This window comes from Amblyraja radiata, chromosome 31 (genome assembly GCF_010909765.2).
Source record: "Amblyraja radiata isolate CabotCenter1 chromosome 31, sAmbRad1.1.pri, whole genome shotgun sequence".
Taxonomy (NCBI): Eukaryota; Metazoa; Chordata; class Chondrichthyes; order Rajiformes; family Rajidae; genus Amblyraja; species Amblyraja radiata.
This window is the reverse complement of record NC_045986.1, coordinates 9,568,969-9,588,372: the sequence shown is the minus strand read 5'-3', so window position 1 is coordinate 9,588,372 and position 19,404 is coordinate 9,568,969. Positions and strand designations below refer to the sequence as shown.

Sequence of the window (19,404 nt, the reverse complement as noted above, 5' to 3'; positions counted from 1 at the left end):
CTCAGCAGGTCAGGCAGTATCTGGGGAGAGGGAAACAGAGTTAAACCTATCAGTTTGAAGATGAGAATGAAATGCCTGATAAAGGGACTTGACCTGAAACATTATCTCTGTTTATCTCTGCCGATGCTGCCTGAGCAGCTGACCATTTGTAGCGTCTTCTGTTTTTTTGTTTCCGATTTCTTCATTTTGTTTTCAGTTTTGTGGTTACATTTCCAAATTTGCAGCGAGTGTCGGCAAAGTGCATTAAAAATAAGGGCCGAGAATGGTTGTTTTTTTTTCCAGTTTTTATTGAGTGAAAATCTCAAACCCTTGCATCAGTCATGCAAAACCAATCAAATAAATAAAACACATATATTAAATTTCTAACAGCACTAGATTCAAGTGGAAAAATATTCAGTTATCAATAACATAGGTGCCAAGGGGGTCAATATTCAAGTATTGGAGAACGTCTTTCCAAAGCATTTAAAAAAAGTTGAGTTGTCTCCATATATATATAGAGAGGCATGTACACCGTATGTGGAGCAAGTTCTCCCCATAGAGAAAAAAATTACACAAATCCATGTGATCTAGAGATGGCTTCTTATCCCAGTGTGCAATATATATATTACAAAGGCTAGAATTCTCTTTTTGCTACATTGTAATTTTTCCTTTGTCTTGTCTCCAAAAGATCAATCCAGTTTTAGTTAAATTAACAGTAAAATGATCAATTGCTTCAGCAGCTTGGCTATTTAGAAGATTTGGAGGTTGTTCCTGTCTGGTTGTACATAACGATTATTTTATTTTCTCTTCATATTTCTGGTAGACTATCTACACAATGCCATCTGGCAAACATCTGGTGATGTATTACCCGTTTTTCAAAACATCACAGAAGAAAGGAAGGAAGAGAGAAAAAACTTAACAGCGTTTGGACTTTTAACATGCTCTATATGTATTTAAAACAAGGGACACCCAGCGGATAGATCCAAGTGCATAAAATGTTTCCCAGCTCTAAGCATTTTACAGTATTTTTTTTCAAAATACGTACTGAATTCGAAAAAAAAACAATTAGTATTGCCTGCCTCTTCTTTGACTTTTAAATAGAACCCACTAGCAGATCGACAGCAAGATAAAGAGCACACAAAAATAAAACAGAGATAACGGTATTAAATTATTTAGCAATTAATATTCATAGGAAACCAGTTAATTTGCATCCTACAAAATTCAAGTTTAACCTGAACCATACTCTGTGTCAGTGCTAACAATCTATGTATCCGTGGCCTTATTGTTAAAGGGCCTGTTACACTTCCATCTTTAAAGGAATTGCACACACAAAATAAATCTATGGGTTATTCCAGAATTATTTTTTAAAAAGGAAGTTCTTCAAATAAAACATATTATTCTCGTGGCTTTAACCCTCTGAGGATGGGTGAACTTGTCTTTGTGTGTGTGGGTAGGAATTCCTCAAACAGTTGTACTGATTTCTTATTATTTCCTGTTGATATGATATTGGTGCGGAAATAAATAAATGAATCACACAGAATGCTGGATCTTAAACAAGTAAAAAAAACAGGGCTCAGAGTCTCTCCCTCTGTCTCACACTGAGACTCACTCACTCTCAGTTCACACCCATGTTGAGAGTTGCTCACTCACACACGCTCACGTATGTGTGCTGGTACGCTCATCCACAAACAATCACTCGCACGTGCACACACATACACACGCACGCACACATAAATACACACATGCTGAAACTTGAGCTCTCTCACACACACACTGAGACATGCTCACTCACTCATACCAAGCACTGATGCAGACGACACACACACAAACATCACATACATGCTTTTATATGTGCACACACACAATTTCCATCATTGACTACAATGGAACACAGTATCCTTAGTTTACTTCAGAATTTAGTGCGGAAAGGATTACTCCTTAAAGAGTTCATGTTGGTGACACTTGTGCCCTGGGAAAGAATAAGACACAGTATGTCCTCCTTAAACGACAGCAGTCCCACTGGCCTGATGTGCTCTGGTTGATGTAGGAAAGCCAGTCCATTATAGCTTCCCACAATACCGCTCACAAGTTAGTTAACTGCAGGGATTGTTATCAAATAATCATAGAAGATCAGTTTCAAAAAACTGCCAGTAAAAGGGTGACTGCTACTTTAAGAATGACAATTATGTGGTGTTCTCGTTTCACGTTAATTGGTAGGGTTCTAATATAAAACAGAATTAGTGCAAACTTAAATATGTTACAAAAAGACACAAAGCAGGTTCGCATGTTCATTACTTTCAACACCTGCTTGTAGTGCTTCTCTCACTGACAAAATATGTACCAATAAGATCAGACACTGCCCTATTAAGAGCCATTATTTAATTCCATAGGAGCCCGAGTATTCTCGTGATATATAACTATGGCAAGAACAGTGTCACTGTTAAACATCAGTCAGGTTTGTCAACTGACCTGCTAATACACATCTGCTTTAAGTTAAAGCATTGCCTTTTAATATTTTTAAGGGAAAGGATCTTCCAAATGTTAAAGAGGAAAATAGCTTCTTAGATGTAGGGCCATGTTAAGAATACTTTAGCTCTTTAGTGGAAAAAAATGTAATTTGCCTCATTCTTAATTTATGACACTGTCTCCACACATTTCTCTTTTCTTTTACTACCTGTAGTTTTGTGTATGTACATCCTCAGTTTTAAATAATAATTCACACAGTGATTTAATATATTTTGCTTCCATAGTGATCTTTCGGTCAAATTTTGACTGGCCATTACCGCATGATTCCACATGGCATCTCTATTCCTGAATACAATAGCGTTGACCTCCCCTGTACTGCCACAGCATAACATCGCTTCCTCTTCCACTAATTCAGTGCCTCTGGTACATCACTCTCAGTCCCAATACGTCTTTGGTAGGGCGGTAATGGCGAGGATGGTGCCTGGGATTTTCACAGACTTGGTGTCTGAGAGGCAGGGCCTCTCTTGCTGATGTGGAAGTGGTGGAGCTAAACATTTGAGGACAGAAGTCTCCTGGGGTGGATGGTGGTGTGGAGAGGATACTGAGTTAATGAGAAGACACTGCCGTGAAGCAACTTACATGATGAAAGGTTCGGATGAGATTTGTTGGAAAACCCCACCCAAACCTGTTTGTTGGAGAAAAAAATGCAGCAGGATGGGCAGAGAAAGGGCAGATGGAGTTTAATCTGGGCAAATGAGATGAGATGGGTTGTACTTTGGGAGGTGAAATGTATGCAGTTAACAGCATTGATGTACAGAGGGACTTGGGGGTCCACGTCTACAGCTCCCTGAAAGCAGCAAAACAAGGAGACGTATGGTATGCTCGCCTTCATCAGTCAAAGCTTTGGGTATAAAGTCAGGAAGTCATGTTGCAGCTTTGTAAAACTTTGGTTAGGCCACATTTGGAATATTGCGTGTAGTTCTAGTAGTTTTGGAATATTTTGGACATTTGGAATATTGCTGTAGTTCTGTAGTTGCGTGTAGCCCCCTTATGGAGGCTTTGTAGAGGACACAACAGAGAGCTGCCTGAATTAGAGGGTATTCCCTATGGGGATAGGTTGGACATGCTTAGATTATTTATCGGAGGCTGATGGGAGATCTGATAACGCTTTATAAAATGATGAGAAGCAGAGACATGGTCGAATGTCAGAACCTTTATCCCCAAGGTGCAACATGTCAAGAGGGCAAAGCTTTAAGGTGAGATGGGAAAAAATTAAAGCAGATGTATGTTTTTTTGGAAAGTGCCTGGAATGAGCTTCCATGGTTGGTGGTGGAAGCAGATATGATAGTGGCATTTAAGAAGCTTTTAGACGGGCACATGGATAGGCGAGAATGGAGGGATGTGGATCCTATGCAGGCAGATTAGTTTAACACGGCATCATGTTGGGCGCAGATGTGTTGGGCCGAAGGGCCCGTGCCCATGCTGTACTCTTCTTCTCAGTTATGAAGGGCATAATATGATGTGCGAGTAAGACTCTGATGGTTAGTTACAGTCTGTGAAGTTTTCAATGGGTTGGAGTTTGTGGAGTGCAATCCTGGAGATCAGCTAACACCACTGGAACAGTCATGACTGGAGGTGGCCAAGCCAGTGAGCAGGGTTGCTGGAGCAGAGAAGCTGAAGTAAAGGTCCCAATGATGTTACATGCTGCACAATCCTGCTAACCCTGAACCACTGACTGGAAACTGGAGGACAAATTAATACCTAGTCCGTAGAGTTTGGTGACAATGAAAGGACAATGGTCCTCTGGTCTTAGCAAGTGTTCAATTAGAGCAAATGGGAGATAATCTTAGAGCAAAATGCAAAGTGCTGTAGTAACTCAGTAGGTCAGGAAGCCTCTGTGAACTGCTGACTTTTCAGGTTGGGACCCTTCTTCACACTGGATAGGTGACATTTTGGGTCAGGATGTATAAACTAAGAGATTGGGTTGGTGTCATCAACCAGACTTTACATGGTGTCAGGACGTTCTTATGATGAGAATAGGGAGGAGCTAATGGCAGATCCTCAGGGGCTCTTCTGCCTTCTCTGGGCCGGTGGTTTGCTGGCCAGTGCTTGCCGCTGGCCACTCTTCTCCCCAGTAATGCTAGCCCTCCATTAAAAGGTGCAACTTTGGGCTGGCAAAGCGATGCCTTTTACAATGAGCATCAGAGGAATTTTTCCCCTTTGACAGGAGACAATAAATTGGTGCATTTTTGAGATTGAAGGCTGAGGTCTCCCTGTTAATTTAGGGTGCTAGACTTTGCAAAATCCCCCGCTACCTCATCTGATTGCTCAAGATGGTGTAGTGTCACAGCGTGTTGGGGGTGCTCTAATTAATAGGATACTCCCCAAAGCTTGGAATCATTTGTCCATTTCATCTGTGGATGCACCATGCGGTAAGTTTATAATTGGTCTTGTCCAGGGGCTTCTATAACAAGGACTACACACACAAACTAATCTATTTACAATAACAGGGCCACTTTAAAGAGGCTTACACCAGCTAAACTCTACTGGTTAGTGACAAATGTGGTTTTAAACTGACAATTTTAGAAGAGTAATTAAGAGACTGAGCTTTCAGGAAAGGTGAAAATAGACGTCATTAATCTGCTGCTAAAGTATGCGTTGTGTGGGGACTGTAAAATCTATTCAATTAGCAAGACTAGTGTCATCTGAAATTAAGATGGCTGCGGGGGGGAGGGGGGCAACAGACCTGGAAAGGCATGGGTACACCTTTGGGAGCAGGCACCGCAGGTAAGGGTGTCCTTGAGCCAGCTGCTGCAGTGGAACTATGCCCCCCTGTGTCTCAGTGAGTGAGAGGGGAGTGCCAGCACGACTGTGGAGTATTAAATGTGGGGAAGCAGGTCACACTTGCTTCTAAAATAGCGGTAAATGCTGGAAAAACTCAGTGGGTTAGGCAGCATCTGTGGAATGAGAAACTATTTATCTTTCGCAGATTCTGGCTAACCTAATAATTTATACTGATTCCTCTTTTTTTTTTTTAAATTTCAGACAGTTAACATTGATGGAACACAATGACCAATGAAGTTGGCAGGCAGAGAAGAGACAGTGAGATGGGTTTACCTTGTTCCCCAAGTCACAAAATGCTGGAGTAACTCAGCGGGTCAGGCAGCATCCCTGGAGAACATGGATAGGTGACGTTTCAGATTGGGACCCTTCATCAGACTCTGCTCTGTTCCACTATGTTTTCCTTAAGTATTGTATTACTTGATATTTGGATAGAAAATGAGCAAATGTGTTGTACATAGTTACCTGATTCCTGATGCTTTTTTAAAGTTTGCAAATTTATATATATATATATATATATATAGTATTCAGTTTTAAAGATATAATGGCCCTGCTTTCAAATCATCTTTAAACACACAGAGGAGAGACAGCTTTTGATCAGAAACTCATACACAGAAACACACAGAGACCCCTTTAAATAGAGAAACCACAGCTTTAAGCCTCAAAGAGTTAGATTCAATGTGGTGGCAAATGATTTGCAAACAATGTGACCATGTTGGGCCTGAAAGTATCTACAACATTCAAATTGATTTCTGCTTTAAATATATAAAAATAACTTTGTTTGAAATGTTCTCATTCTATCTACAAAACAAACAAAAAAAATCGTCGAAGCTTCCAGATGCCATATGGCTTCTTTACAATTGTGGGGGGGGGGGGGGGGAAATCATTCTGGAACAGTGCCAAGAGGCTGAGAGGTTTGGAATGGAAAGAGCTGCAACCTGTAATAGGACATGATCTGGGATAAAAAGAAAGCAAACTCCAGGGCAAGGAAGAGAGGAAACAAAAAATCTTCAAAGTAAAAATAAATTAATGGAAGAGCAAAAATGAAACTTCACTCGGTCTGAGCACAAATATGAAGTGTTTCACGATGAACGTTTGTTCATCCACACTCAGTGCTTCAGAATTTAGCAAGAAGGCGTTTAATGTGTCTTGACCTTGAAGGCTTCTCATCATCGCCCGTCAGCGGCGATGGTGGGACTGACTGCACCAAACGGCCATTTCAAACTGCTTTTGTAAATTCTTCACTTGCACACTCTGACATACCATATTGTACACTGCAGCTGCAAACTGCTTATGAATTTTCGGTTTCATATACTTTGTTTTCTTTAAAATTCCAAAAATTAAAACAATAGAATCTAGCAGACATGCACACACGCAACCAAGGAGTTTTCGGTAGCAAAGGTAATACCCAAATATTACATGGTGTCCAACTCCAGAAATGTTGGATTATAGATCTTTTTCCCCCATTTTTCCTGCATATTAAAAGGGTTTAATCATGTTGGTCAGGTTGTAAACATCTTTTTTTTTAGGGAGCAAGTTCTTCCTACTGCACGTACCATCTGAAGCCAATTGTTTTGTTCATCGAAGTTGGTGTTTCTTTCTCGAGTTGTGGGCACTGTCCTATTGTCGCCAGCTGGTCTGGAAGCATGGTTGAGGATGGAGGAGTCTCCATTTGATCCTGACGGGAGTGTGAAGGCTGCCAGGCCCCTGAACAAACGCCACGCCCGTGGAGCTCTCGCTTTTCCGTCCTACTCATGACTAATGTTTTCATTTTGTTAAAATCGGGGGGAAATTTGTCATCCCAGATAAGTGAAGGAAGTGTTTTTTGAGAGGACAGGGTTTGGGTGGGAGAAGGGAAGTGGATGTCCCGGCTACAGGCCCAAGGCTTCGCCTTTCCCCACTAGGCCCATGTGCTCAGGCGTGCTGCCATGGCAACTGTCCGAGTCCGTGTGGAGATCGTCATCATCTTCGTTGAACTCCTCGTCCTGCGTCATGTCGTTGTCGTCCTCGATGTCACCAGATGTTGCGGTGACGTGGTCCTGGGGGGCGGCGGCGGCGGTGCTGGCGGCGACGACGACAGGAGCAACGGTTATGGCGGCAACAGCCTCCTCATGCCGCGGCTTGGCGCTCAAATCCAGCGAGTCGTTGAGGCCGATGCCCGCCGCGTTCTTGAGGAAGAAGAGCGCACCGTCCGCGCCGCTGCCCAGGTTGAGGGAGCCGTCCAGGTTGAGGGACGATCCCTGCGAGTCGTACTCGAGGATGGGGACGGCGGAGGCGGCCGGGCCGTGCGGGACCTCGCGGGCGGGCGAGGGTGGCGGCGCGTCCCCGCGCTCCTGCTTCTCGTGCTTGCGCTTGTGCGAGTCCATCTGCGACATGCCGACCACCGTGTGCTTACACTCCGGGTAGGTGCAGTGGAAGTGAGAGCACTTGAGCTTGTACTTGCAGTCGGCCACCTCGCAGTCCACGCTGGAGCTGAACTGGCAGAAGCCGGCGGCGCTGATCACGTCCTGCTTGCCGTGGTGCTTGCGGTGTGCCGTCACCTTGGTACTGTCGGTGCAGCGGAACCCGCAGCGCAGGCAGTGGAAGTGGGTGCTGTTGCCCGAGAACTGGCAGTCCGCAAAGTTGCAGCGCAGCGACGACTTGAAGCGCTTGAAGTCGTCCAGCACCAGGTTGTCTACCCGGTCGTGGTGCTGGGCGTGCTTGTACATGTGGGTGCGCCCGCAGAACTTGTAGCCGCAGTTCTCCCGGGTGCAGTGGTAATGGGTCACCTTCAGCGAGAACTGGCAGGAGGGGTCTTTGCAGTCCTCGTACAGGTCGTAGCGCTTGAAGCCCTCCAGCATCATCCCTTCGTCCAGCATCTTCCGAGAGGAGGCCGTCTTTCGCCGCTTTCCGAATGGGGACATGTCTTCGATGATCCAGAACCTCTTCTTCGCACCAGAAGCGGTCGGGAGAGAAATTGTGTTCCCTGGACACAGAAAGAGAAAAGCATTAAACTGCTGCATTACTCCACTCTGATTCCATTTGGAGAATGAGACAGTTGCATTATCAACATTGCAATCTGCATTCATGCTCTCTCAAAACCACAGATGACATTTGACAGAGATTCAATCACACCATCAATGCAATGTCCAATGCAGCCCAATGTAATGCAAATCTACCTCTCTCCCAGATGTGTTAATGGAATTATTAAGAGTGACTACACAGAAAACATTGCACTAATTAGATAATTGAATATCCTACATGGGAAAATGAAGATTGCACAGACCCAGTATTTGAACCCACATGAGAAGCAGCAACCTTGCCTCTGAGTCAGCAGCTGTGCATTCAAGTCCCAATCCGGAGACTTGAGTGCAGAGATGTCGGCTGAAGCTCCATTGCAGTGTGTTTGAGGATGCTGCTGCTCTGTTATGTTGTGCTCTCAAGTGGAGGTGAAAAAATAACCCATGAGACAGTTTGTAAGTGATTTAGCAGCTGGTATCCTGGCCTATATCGGCATATATTATGTCCTTTTGGGATCTTGCTATGCATGGATTGGCTGTTCCCTGTCTCGCAACAGTAACTCAATTTCTAAAGTACTATAGAGACATGGGGAAGACCCGAGTGATGCAGGACAAGCCTCAATCCTCTCCATAATACAATCCTGTGAAACAAAGATGTCTGCCTGAGGGAACTTGTGTAAGGTGAAGAGAAAAATGAGAACAGGTTGTCCAATGGCCAGTCTTAGGAAGTGTTTTGGGAAATCCTAAGGGTACAAAAGATCCTACCTAAATGGTAGCCAATTAATTTGTCCTAATTGCGGCTGTGCTCATGCACAGCATGGAAACAGGCCCTTCAGCCCCAACTTACCCATGGTAGACAAAAGTGCTGGAGAAACTCAGCAGGAGCAGCAGCATCTATGGAGCGAAGGAAATAGGCAATGTTTCGGGACGAAACCCTAAGGGATTCGGCCTGAAACGTTGCCTATTTCCTTCGCTCCATAGATGCTGCTGCACCCACTTAGTTTCTCCAGCACTTTTGTCTACCTTTGATTTTTCAGCATCTGCAGTTCCTTCTTAAACCCAACTTACCCATGCTGACCAAGAAAACAGTCTATGGAAAAAGCGGAGGAATAAAAATATGTGACAGAAACGGCAGAAATTTATCTCGCTCTAGGCAGAATTTTATTTTGGCAGAAATGAAGTGAGTGGGGATAGTTACACATGGATTTTCTCTATCAGCTCAAATTTCAATCACTAATTTAGTTCCTCTTCAGGGAAATGAACCTCTCTGCCTTAGAATGGAGAGACACAAGGAACCTCGGATGCCGGTTTTTAAAAAAAGACACAAAGTTCTGAAGTAACTCGACGGTCAGGCAGCATCTGTGAAGAACATCGACTGATTACTTTTTGTGTCCAAACTTGAAACATCACTTATACATATTCTCCAGAGGTGTTGCCTGACCCACTGTGTTAGTTTGAAGGTAGACAAAAATGCTGGAGAAACTCAGCGGTTGAGGCAGCATCTATAGAGCGAAGGAATAGGTGACATTTCGGGTCGAAACCTTCAGACTCGACCCGAAACGTCACCTATTCCTTCGCTTCATAGATGCTGCCTCACCCGCTGAGTTTCTCCAGCATTTTTGTGTACCTTTGATTTTTCCAGCATCTGCAGTTCTGTGTTAGTTCAGCATTTTGTGTATTTTTATTTTCTCTCTAACTTAGAATATTGTTGACACCATATGCAAATATTTGTTTTATACCATTGAGATTAATGTACAATATTCATAAAAAACAAATTAAAATTTCCCTCTAATTTTCATGTCCTTTGAAATAAAATGTGTTCCAAAAATATTTGGTTAAAGCCCATTGATGAGGGCCTTTCCATTGTGATAGCCAGTGTTGACACCTGGCTGCACACTAGACTACATGCTCAGACAAGCGAGGTGTTTCAGACATGGGTTAAATCATGCCTGCTGCAGAGAGAAGTGGGGCAATCTGAAGGTGAAGAAAACTACACATCACTCCAAAATTACAGACACTATCTTGCAGGGTTGTAGAAACTATGAACTGCAGGTGCTGATTAGTACACAAAAGGACACAAAGTGTTGGAGTAACTCAGTAGGTCAGGCAGCATCTCCAGAGAACATGTTTATGTGATGGTATTGGTCAGAAAAATTGTCTCGACCCAAAAACCACCTATCCATAGAAACAGCCACAGTTTTGGGAACAGATATACAATAGACAATAGACAATAGGTGCAGGAGTAGGCCATTCGGCCCTTCGAGCCAGCACTGCCAGTCAATGTGATCATCCCCAATCAGTACCCTGTGCCTGCCTTCTCCCCATATCCCCTGACTCTGCTATCTTTAAGCGATACTGTGGAATTTTTTAAAAAAGTCAACAATATCAATTTTCATTACAACAAAGCAACTTCAAGAAACAAAAACAGAAAATGTTGGAAAACCCTCAGCAGGTCAGGTCGCCACAGTGGAAAGAGAAACAGTTAACATTAAAGATTAAAGACCCTTCATCAGACCTGAAACATAAATGGTCTCTCCATTGGTGTGGCCTGGCTGCTGAGTGTTTCCAGAATTTAACGTTTTTTGTTTCAGATTCTCAGCATCTGCAACATTTTTATGTGGATTTTTTGAATTCGAGAAGATTCTTTAAAGTTTGCCATGGACTGGCTACCAGAAGCAGACTATATGTGGGGATTAAATATGTGCGGGGAAAAACTCCAAAGCTACATGAAAGCTGCAAAGTGCAGGATAAGTTGGAGAGCTCTTTCAGAGGGATGGTACAAATACGAGGAGCCAAATGGGCTCCTTTATGATTTTGAAAGAAAACCAAACATTGTTGCTGGTTTTGCGCTGTTCAACATCCCTGGAGCCATGTTTGATAAAACAACAACTAATGTGCATGGTGGTATGATTCTGTGCACAATGGGGAGACTGGGTGTTTGTTTAGTCAACAGAGCCAGCTGTTGGCTTCAACAGGCATTGTTTAAAAAAAGGAAAAAGGGGAAAAATGAGAATGCACTCAAGTCCCAAAGGCGGCAGCAATGTTAACAGTGCAGCCTTATTGTCACCTGGTTGTGCCTGACGTTGTTAATGTTAGAGGCGCCAACATCAGCTGTCAACAAAATGAAATTCCCAGCATCAACCCCCCCCCCCGTGCTAGACTACAGTGAGGTGAGGGGGTGACATATTGGCGGAGTACTTGGGAAAGGTGCTCTACTGTGAAATGGTGACGGCATACGTTTCATATTTACTCTTCAGCAAATTCTCTGTGAGGCAGCAGATCTACCTGTTGCTCCATCGTGCTACTAAATTTGACCTGTTGTCAGGAGGTTACTCATTCACTGCTGAATACCCAGCTTTGTCCTGCGTTTGTAGCCATGCTACCTGTGTGCTGGTCCAGTTCTGACTTCTGTTTAACGATGATAATGGCCAGGATGTTGATGGCGGACAGACAGGTGATGGCAATGTCACTGAACATCAAGAATAGGTCCTCAGATTGGTGATGGTCATTGGCTGACAATTTTACTATTTGCCATTTATCTGCCCTTGCTTGGATGCTGTATGGATCTTGGCGAAGATGGCTTGGCCAAGGGCCTGTCCCACTTAGGCGATTTTTCAGCAGACTGCCGGCGACTGTCAAGTTGCCAGCACTCGCCTGAAAAACCAGGAACTGGAACAGCGACTGCCAGAGTGGAACACACACACAAACACATCGCAAAGGCGGGAGCAAGGGGGGGGGAGCGCTGTCTAAAATTCACACGGTGCAAGGTCAAGATGATACAGACACACACTGCGATGAACTGGAAGGTTAAGACGGCTAGCACAGTGTACGGTAAGTCTTTTAAAATGGGGGGGGGGGGGGGGGGAGAAGAAGAAGTGGAGACACTTTTAAGAAGCCAGAGATACACAGATGTGAAGTTCGGTGGTCATTTAACATTACCGGTCAGTTATCCTTGATTCTGAAAACTCGTGCTTACGTTTTTTCAGCAAAGGCGATTAACTAAAACTATCTACGACTACCTTGACTACCCATAACTACATGGCGACCCCACTACAACTGCACCTACGACTACAGGATTATCGATTTTCTCCATGGCGACTGTTGAAACATTTGCAGCGACCATACTGAGGCCGTGACTAGTCCCCAGAATGCGGGAACTCCTCGCGACCATGAAGGAGACTCACCAGAGACCACCAGCGAACATGTGGCGACCATGCGGCGAGCGCAGAGTCTCCTGCACTTCCCTAAAAAGTCACCTAAGTGGGATAGGCCCTTCAGTATTTCTGCAATGATGGTCTGGATGGTTGGCCCATGACAACCACAGCCACTCTTCTTTGGGCAAGGACTGACCACGTCATTTTCTGAGGAAGGGCAAATGGAACTGAACACTGCTCGATCATGAGCGGACACCCCACATGATGGAAGGTCACAAACAAAGCAGCAGAAGATATGGGAGTGAAGTAAAGCTGAGAGTAACCTCAACAGTGAGCACAGTGTTGCTGAGAACTCGTCAATTGGAAAACCGATGCAAAGTTGGCATGATTACTGTGTTATAAACACAGATAATCATAACTCAGAATCATAACTCACACTTGTATTTGAATAACATTTGCAAAGCATTTCAGCACTATGTAAATATCGGCAGCTAACTTTGATATTTATGTCATAAAGGCCATAGACTACGTCATTGGTGTATCTCGGAGTTTTGGGGAAATTGCTGTTGCCTTATTACGCTTGTTGGTTCTACACTGTCCCAGCACTGGTCTTTTCCCAGCATGTTACACCTGTCTCTTTTTGCCCTTTCCTCTTCTGCCTAATATCCTCCCTTGCTAAGAGCTGGCTGACTCTTCTTCCTGGTGCCTCCTGAGGATCAATGGGCAAGACTCTTGCACCAAAGTCAGAAGGTTGTGGATTCTAGTTCCACCTGGAGACCCAAGCACAAAAGTCCACAACATTGCCTTGAAGGTGCTATGATGTCCGAGGTGCTGGTTTTCAGATTTACCACACTCAGAGATGACACTTCTCATCTCACCATACCATCCCCACAAGTCCCACATTCTCCAGCAAGTGGAAACAACTGTTCACCACTGTCCTTTCAACCTCTCTCAAAACCTGATATTATTCAATGATGTTACTTAAGGGCCTGTCCCACTTACGCGACCTTTACAGGCAACTGCCGGCACCCGTGATAGGTGGCCGAAATTTTCAACATGTTGAAAATTCAGCGGCGACCCGAAAGACGCTACGACTCTTTGGAGACCTCTCACGACCATACAGGCTGTATGGTCGTGAGAAGTCTCCTATGGTCGTGAGAGGTCACCCGCGACATGTCGCCAGGGGTCGCCCGTATGGCCGTGAGAGGTCTCCAAAGATTTGTAGCGTCTTTCTGGTTGCCGCTGAATTTTCAACATGTTGAAAATTTCGGTGGCCTTTCACGGGTGTCAGCAGTCGCCTGTAAAGGTCGCGTAAGTGGGACAGGCCCTTAATTCTTCTAACACCCAGAGAGTAAAAGTCCCCTGTATGCAATCTCTTCACTTAGATCAATGCCTTCAACCCAAGATACAATCTAATAAAGCCTCCATCGGATCAAAGGCAGCTATATCCAAAAGATAGCTCTTTGCTCTGGTCTCACCCAAAGCTGACACTATATGGTTGCAATGTCACTGGAAGGCAATGCTGATTAACCATTCCGAACCAAAGTTTTCCTTTCTGGTGAGTGTAATGACATTGAGACCAGGCAGAGGCCATGCATTTGTTTAATCATAGCTGACAGCATTGATTAAAAACACATTTCTATTACATATGACCAGAGCTCTTCAGAAGTTTTTGCTTTAAGTGGTTAAACCTTGTTTATGAGTACCTGCAGCATCCTGAACTATTGGGACATCGCTTTTAATCGGTGTGTGAGCAGCAATGGTCGGATTGAGACCAGGCGTGCAGGTTGGTTTGACAACATTCCTGGTGGATCCAAGAGTCGCGCTGAGCAGAGAGTGTGAGAGACAGGATGGAGAGAAGAGGAATGGCAGTGAAGAATGGGAGGTTCGGAACAAGGCTTGTGGCAAGGATGGAGATGGTGCATTGCGGATAGCGTCAGCAGCAGGAGTAACCAGGTAGCCTAAAAGAATATTTGGGAAAGCAGAAGGAGAAACAAAACAAAACGAAATGAAATCACAGCCAGGCACCACAGTGAAAAGATGAAAATGGAGAAGCAGTAAAAATGATCAACTTAAACTTAGCACAGGCGTAACAATGGAAGTCATACTGGTGTGTTTGTGTGTATGTACTTGCACCCCACTGCCATCTTTGAGATTTTAAAGTATTAAACATACAGACCCTTCATAATAGCCATTTGTTTCTCTCCTCCCTTACACACAGCTCTTTCTCCTGTCACTCGCTCTCCTCTCATTTCTTTGTTTTCTTTCCTTTTGCCCTATATCCTTTCGCCTACCCAATCTCACCACTGCTCTCGTTATCCCCTTTCTCGATCAGCTTCTGTTTTCTATTGTCCCTCTCTGCTTCCCTTTCTATTTTTCTTTCAATCCTGGCTCTCTCTCCCTTTTCTCCATCTCACTCTTCTCCCTCTTCTGTTGCTGGGGATCATCACCAACTAATTGTTTGAAGGAGAAAAGTGCTTCCTTGTAGAGTTCCACCGTCTTCGATCTGGAGAAGGTCCTGATCCATGACATTGTCTGTACATCCCTCCACATATGCGTCATGAGCCGCTGAGTTCCTCCAGCAGATTTTTATTTGCTCAGGGTTCAGCATCTGCAGTTTTCTACGTCTTAACCTACATCGCATTCAGCCAGCCCGTTTCTGCTGTTGGTGACTTCTTGACCTCTTAGACCACCATTGGACATTCCAGTTACCTTCACAGTGAAACACCCACCAAATGCGTTGGTCTGCTGTAGTTAGGTAAACCCATCCATTTCTCCACTTCCAGGTTCTTTCAGACAGTCTTGGCCAACAATTTCACATCATGGGCTGTGCTCTCTCTTCCCATGCCAGCACCTTTGTGAGTCATGCTTTTCTCTCCCCTACTTCACCGCACCACCCCTCTGACCTTCTCACGTACCCCCGCCCACCACTTTTGTGACCTCTGGATCTGTCCATGATGACTTTACGATGGTAATGCTTCAGATGGCAGGCCTGAAATATAACCTGCCCACCGTTCCTTGCTGCCTGACCCTTTGGGGACTCCCAGCCATTTTGGGTTGCATTTAATCCCTTGCCTGTCTTGACCTCCTGCTGGAGGCTGGCTGGTTCAATATTGAACTAGGAGGAGAGCTCTGATGGTTGGAGACCTCACCTGCCGCACTGCTTTCGTTGCCGACTGGCGTGCTGGTGCAGCTGCGGTCTGGTACCGATGACTCGGAGGACAGGCCGCCTGGGCTGGTGGCCGTGGGGTAGTCCATGCACTCGTCTGTTTCCATGTCCATCATGTTCGATGTTGACGTCACAGCCGAGGAGCCGCTGGTGGCAGCCATGTTCCCGTCGTCGGTCCTGTGTCCCTGCGGAGAAAGATCCAGGGTTAGGAAGGTAAAATTCGGCAGAGTTGGGAACAAGAGGTGTGGGGCCAGGAACGTCTCACCTCGCCACCTGTGAAGCAGGAATTCTGTCCATGGAGACAAGAGACTGCAGATGCTGGAATCTTGAGCAAAAAAACCAAACTGCTGGAGGAACTCTGGCTCAGGCAGTACCTGTGGTGGAAAATGGACAGACCGAGTCTGAAGAAGAATTCCGGCCTGAACCATCATCGGCCCATTTCCCTCCATAGATGCTGCCTGGCCCATTGAGTTCCTTCAGCGCTTTGATTTTTGCTCAGGAATCCTGTCCACCTACTTCAAGGAAATGTCCACCTTCTCATTATGTTCCTTCCAATGTACTTAGCAGGCAGTCTATCCTAATCTAAGACAGAACTCACCGATTCACCATGAATACCAGAGCCTCCTCCACCAATCCATCAACAAGATTTTTTCTCCCAATAGTATTGTGGAAAATGTTTCTCATTGGATGAAATCTTTAATCTCCTTGCAGTACTTTATTGGAAGCAATCAACTGGATCACCTCATCCAAATTGTATAGATCTGTATGGTTCATCTTCACCATCTCTGTAAGTTGTCAAGTAGAACTATTGTGGGGTGCAATAATTATAAATGCACATGCCAATCCTAATGTGGCCTACCTGTACATCTCACACATCCCCACCTCTCGATGAACCCCACAGACCACCCTTGTAGGTTAGAGTTCAAAGCGATTAGGTTGAAGTATAATCGTGGCTGTGGAGAACCACTGGTGATGTCCACCTCAGCAGCCAGTTCCACTCTCAAACCCTGGTCACTTGGTAGATGATCCCTGTGCTTGCGTTCAAGAGGGGGAATGTCAGAGATGAACTGGTGTCCAGCAACCAATGAACCCGACTCCCCGTGTACCTGAATGCAAGTGAAAGTGAACTCAGGGCTAGGGGCTATTCAAATTCATCCCAAATTCAGCTTCAGGTTGGAGATCGGGTGGTGCCGTGGCTTAGCTGCTGCTGCCTTACGGAGACATGGGTTCTATCCTGACCTTGAGTGATGTCTGGAGTTTGCACATTTTCTCTGTGACAGAATAGGTTTCCTCTGGCCGCTTCAGTATCCCCTCACATCCCAAAGTGGGTTGGTCAGTTAATTGCCCACTGTAAATTACCCCTTGTGTGTAGTTCATGGTAGAATCTGGGGGTACTGAATAGGAATGTGCAGATAATTAAATTGGATTAAATTAATGGAAATGGGTGGTTGACTCCCTGACGAGCTCAATGTGTTTTACGCACGCTTTGATAGGGAGAATACTGATGTGCCTTCCCGAGCCCCCATTCGCTGTGATGGTATTTCAGTCTCAGTCACAGAGGCCGACGTCAGGAAATCGTTCAGAGGGGTGAACCCCCGAAAAGCACTTGGACCTGATGGTATACCCGGTCGTGTTCTAATAACCTGTGCGGACTAACTGGCTGGAGTTTTTAAGGACATTTTCAACCTGTCACTACTGAGGTCTGAGGTTCCCACCTGCTTCAAAAGGGCATCAATTATACCAGTGCCCAAGAAGAGTAAGGTGACGTGCCTCAATGACTACCGACCTGTGGCACTAACGCCTGTGCTGATGAAGTGCTTCGAGAGGTTGATCATGGAGAAAATCAACTCCTACCTCGACAAAAACCTGGACCCACTGCAGTTTGCTTACCGCCACAACAGATCAACGGTGGATGCAATCTCGCTGGCCCTCCACTCCACTCTGGACCACTTGGACAACAAAAACTCATATGTCAGGCTGTTATTCATTGATTACAGCTCGGCATTTAACACTATCATCCCCTCCAAGCTGGTTACCAAACTCGCAGAACTGGGTCTCTGCGCATCCCTCTGCAATTGGATCCTCGACTTCCTCATCCACAGACCACAGTCTGTTCGTATTGGTGGAAATGTGTCAGACTCGATAACAATCAGCACGGGACCACCTCAAGGCTGCGTGCTCAGCCCCCTGCTGTACTCACTCTATACTCATGACTGCGTAGCCTGTCATAGTGCAAACTCCATCATCAAGTTCGCTGACGACACCACTGTTGTGGGACGTATCACTGATGGGGATGAGTCCGAGTATAGAAGAGAGATCGAGCAACTGTCCATATGGTGCCAGCACAATAACCTGGCCCTCAACACCAGCAAAACCAAGGAACTGATTGTGGACTTTGGAAGGAATAGGATGGGGACCCACAGTCCCGTTTATATCAATGGGTCAATGGTTGAAAGGGTCAAGAGCTTCAAATTCCTGGGCGTGCACATCTCTGAAGATCTTTCCTGGTTCGAGAACACTGATGCATTTATCAGGAAAGCACATCAGCGCCTCTACTTCCTGAGAAGATTACGGAGAGTCGGTTTGTCAAGGAGGACTCTCTCTAACTTCTACAGGTGCACAGTAGAGAGCATGCTGACCGGTTGCATCGTGGCTTGGTTCGGCAACTTGAGCGCCCTGGAGAGGAAGAGACTACAAAAAGGAGTAAACACTGCCCAGTCCATCATCGGCTCTGACCTTCCTTCCATCAAGGGGATTTATCGAAGTCGCTGCCTCAAAAAGGCTGGCAGTATCATCAAAGACCCACACCATCCTGGCCACACACTCATCTCCCTGCTACCTTCAGGTAGAAGGTACAGGAGCCTGAAGACTACAATGACCAGGTTCAGGAATAGCTACTTCCCCACAGCCATCAGGCTATTAAACCTGGCTCGGCCAAAACTCTGAACATTAATAACCCATTATTTGTTATTTACACTTTATCAGTTTATTTATTCATGTGTTTTGTAGTCAATGCCTACTATGTTCTGTGTGCTGAAGCAAAGCAAGAATTTCATTGTCCTATCAGGGACACATGACAATAAACTTGAACTTGAACTTGATGTTCGGCATGGACTCAGCTGAAGGGCTTGTTTCTGTGATGCATCTATGACTCCACGGCTCCTTTCAGCCGGGTCGCTGACTGATTAAAAAGTAAGGTAGACAAAAATGCTGGAGAAACTCAGCGGGTGAGGCAGCATCTATGGAGCGAAGGAATAGGTGATGTTTCGGTTCGAGACCCTTCTTCAGACTGAAAAAGTAAGTGCGGATGAATGCATACTTCTTTATATCTTATTAATTTCTAATAATTTATGTTCTTTTGAATAATTTCTTGTGCTTTTCTAATAATTACATTTTTGGGTTGTTTGTCAAAAGGTCACCAGGAGAGGCCTCAGGATCAGATGCTTGAGATCTGGATACTGCTTGTGGGTTGTTCCCGGAAACCAGGCTTCTCAGTCGATCACCCCCATTGCTTGTGGTAAGTAGAGCTTGGAGAGATTCCCGGGGATTGAGAGTGAACGGTGGTGACAGTAACACTCTCATTACCAAAGATCCTATAGCAAGCAAGATAGACCACTCGACGAAAAAGACGTAGTACGGTCATGGGCAGATTCATGGGTAATTTACGGCCCCATTTCCGTAACCGGCTTCCCCGTCTCCGCAACAAAGATCCCATAGCGGAGCAAAGATACTAGTGCGGAGACGGAAGCCGGTTACAGAAACATCCTCGTAAAAATAAAAGGTGCACATGACAAAC

At 45.2% G+C, this 19,404-nt stretch overlaps 1 protein-coding gene across 1 annotated transcript in view; it reads right to left on the bottom strand.

The window, feature by feature from the left end:
• Positions 1 to 269: 269 nt before the first annotated feature.
• casz1 (castor zinc finger 1) overlaps positions 270 to 19,404 on the bottom strand; it is a gene marked incomplete at its 5' end in the record, with an annotated part of 109,909 nt that continues 90,774 nt past the window's right edge. The window contains 3 exons of the mRNA XM_033048510.1: positions 270 to 8,251; positions 14,146 to 14,400; positions 15,592 to 15,793. Coding sequence (XP_032904401.1) covers positions 7,158 to 8,251; positions 14,146 to 14,400; positions 15,592 to 15,793 — 1,551 coding nt within the window. The remainder of the gene's footprint in view (positions 8,252 to 14,145; positions 14,401 to 15,591; positions 15,794 to 19,404) is intronic.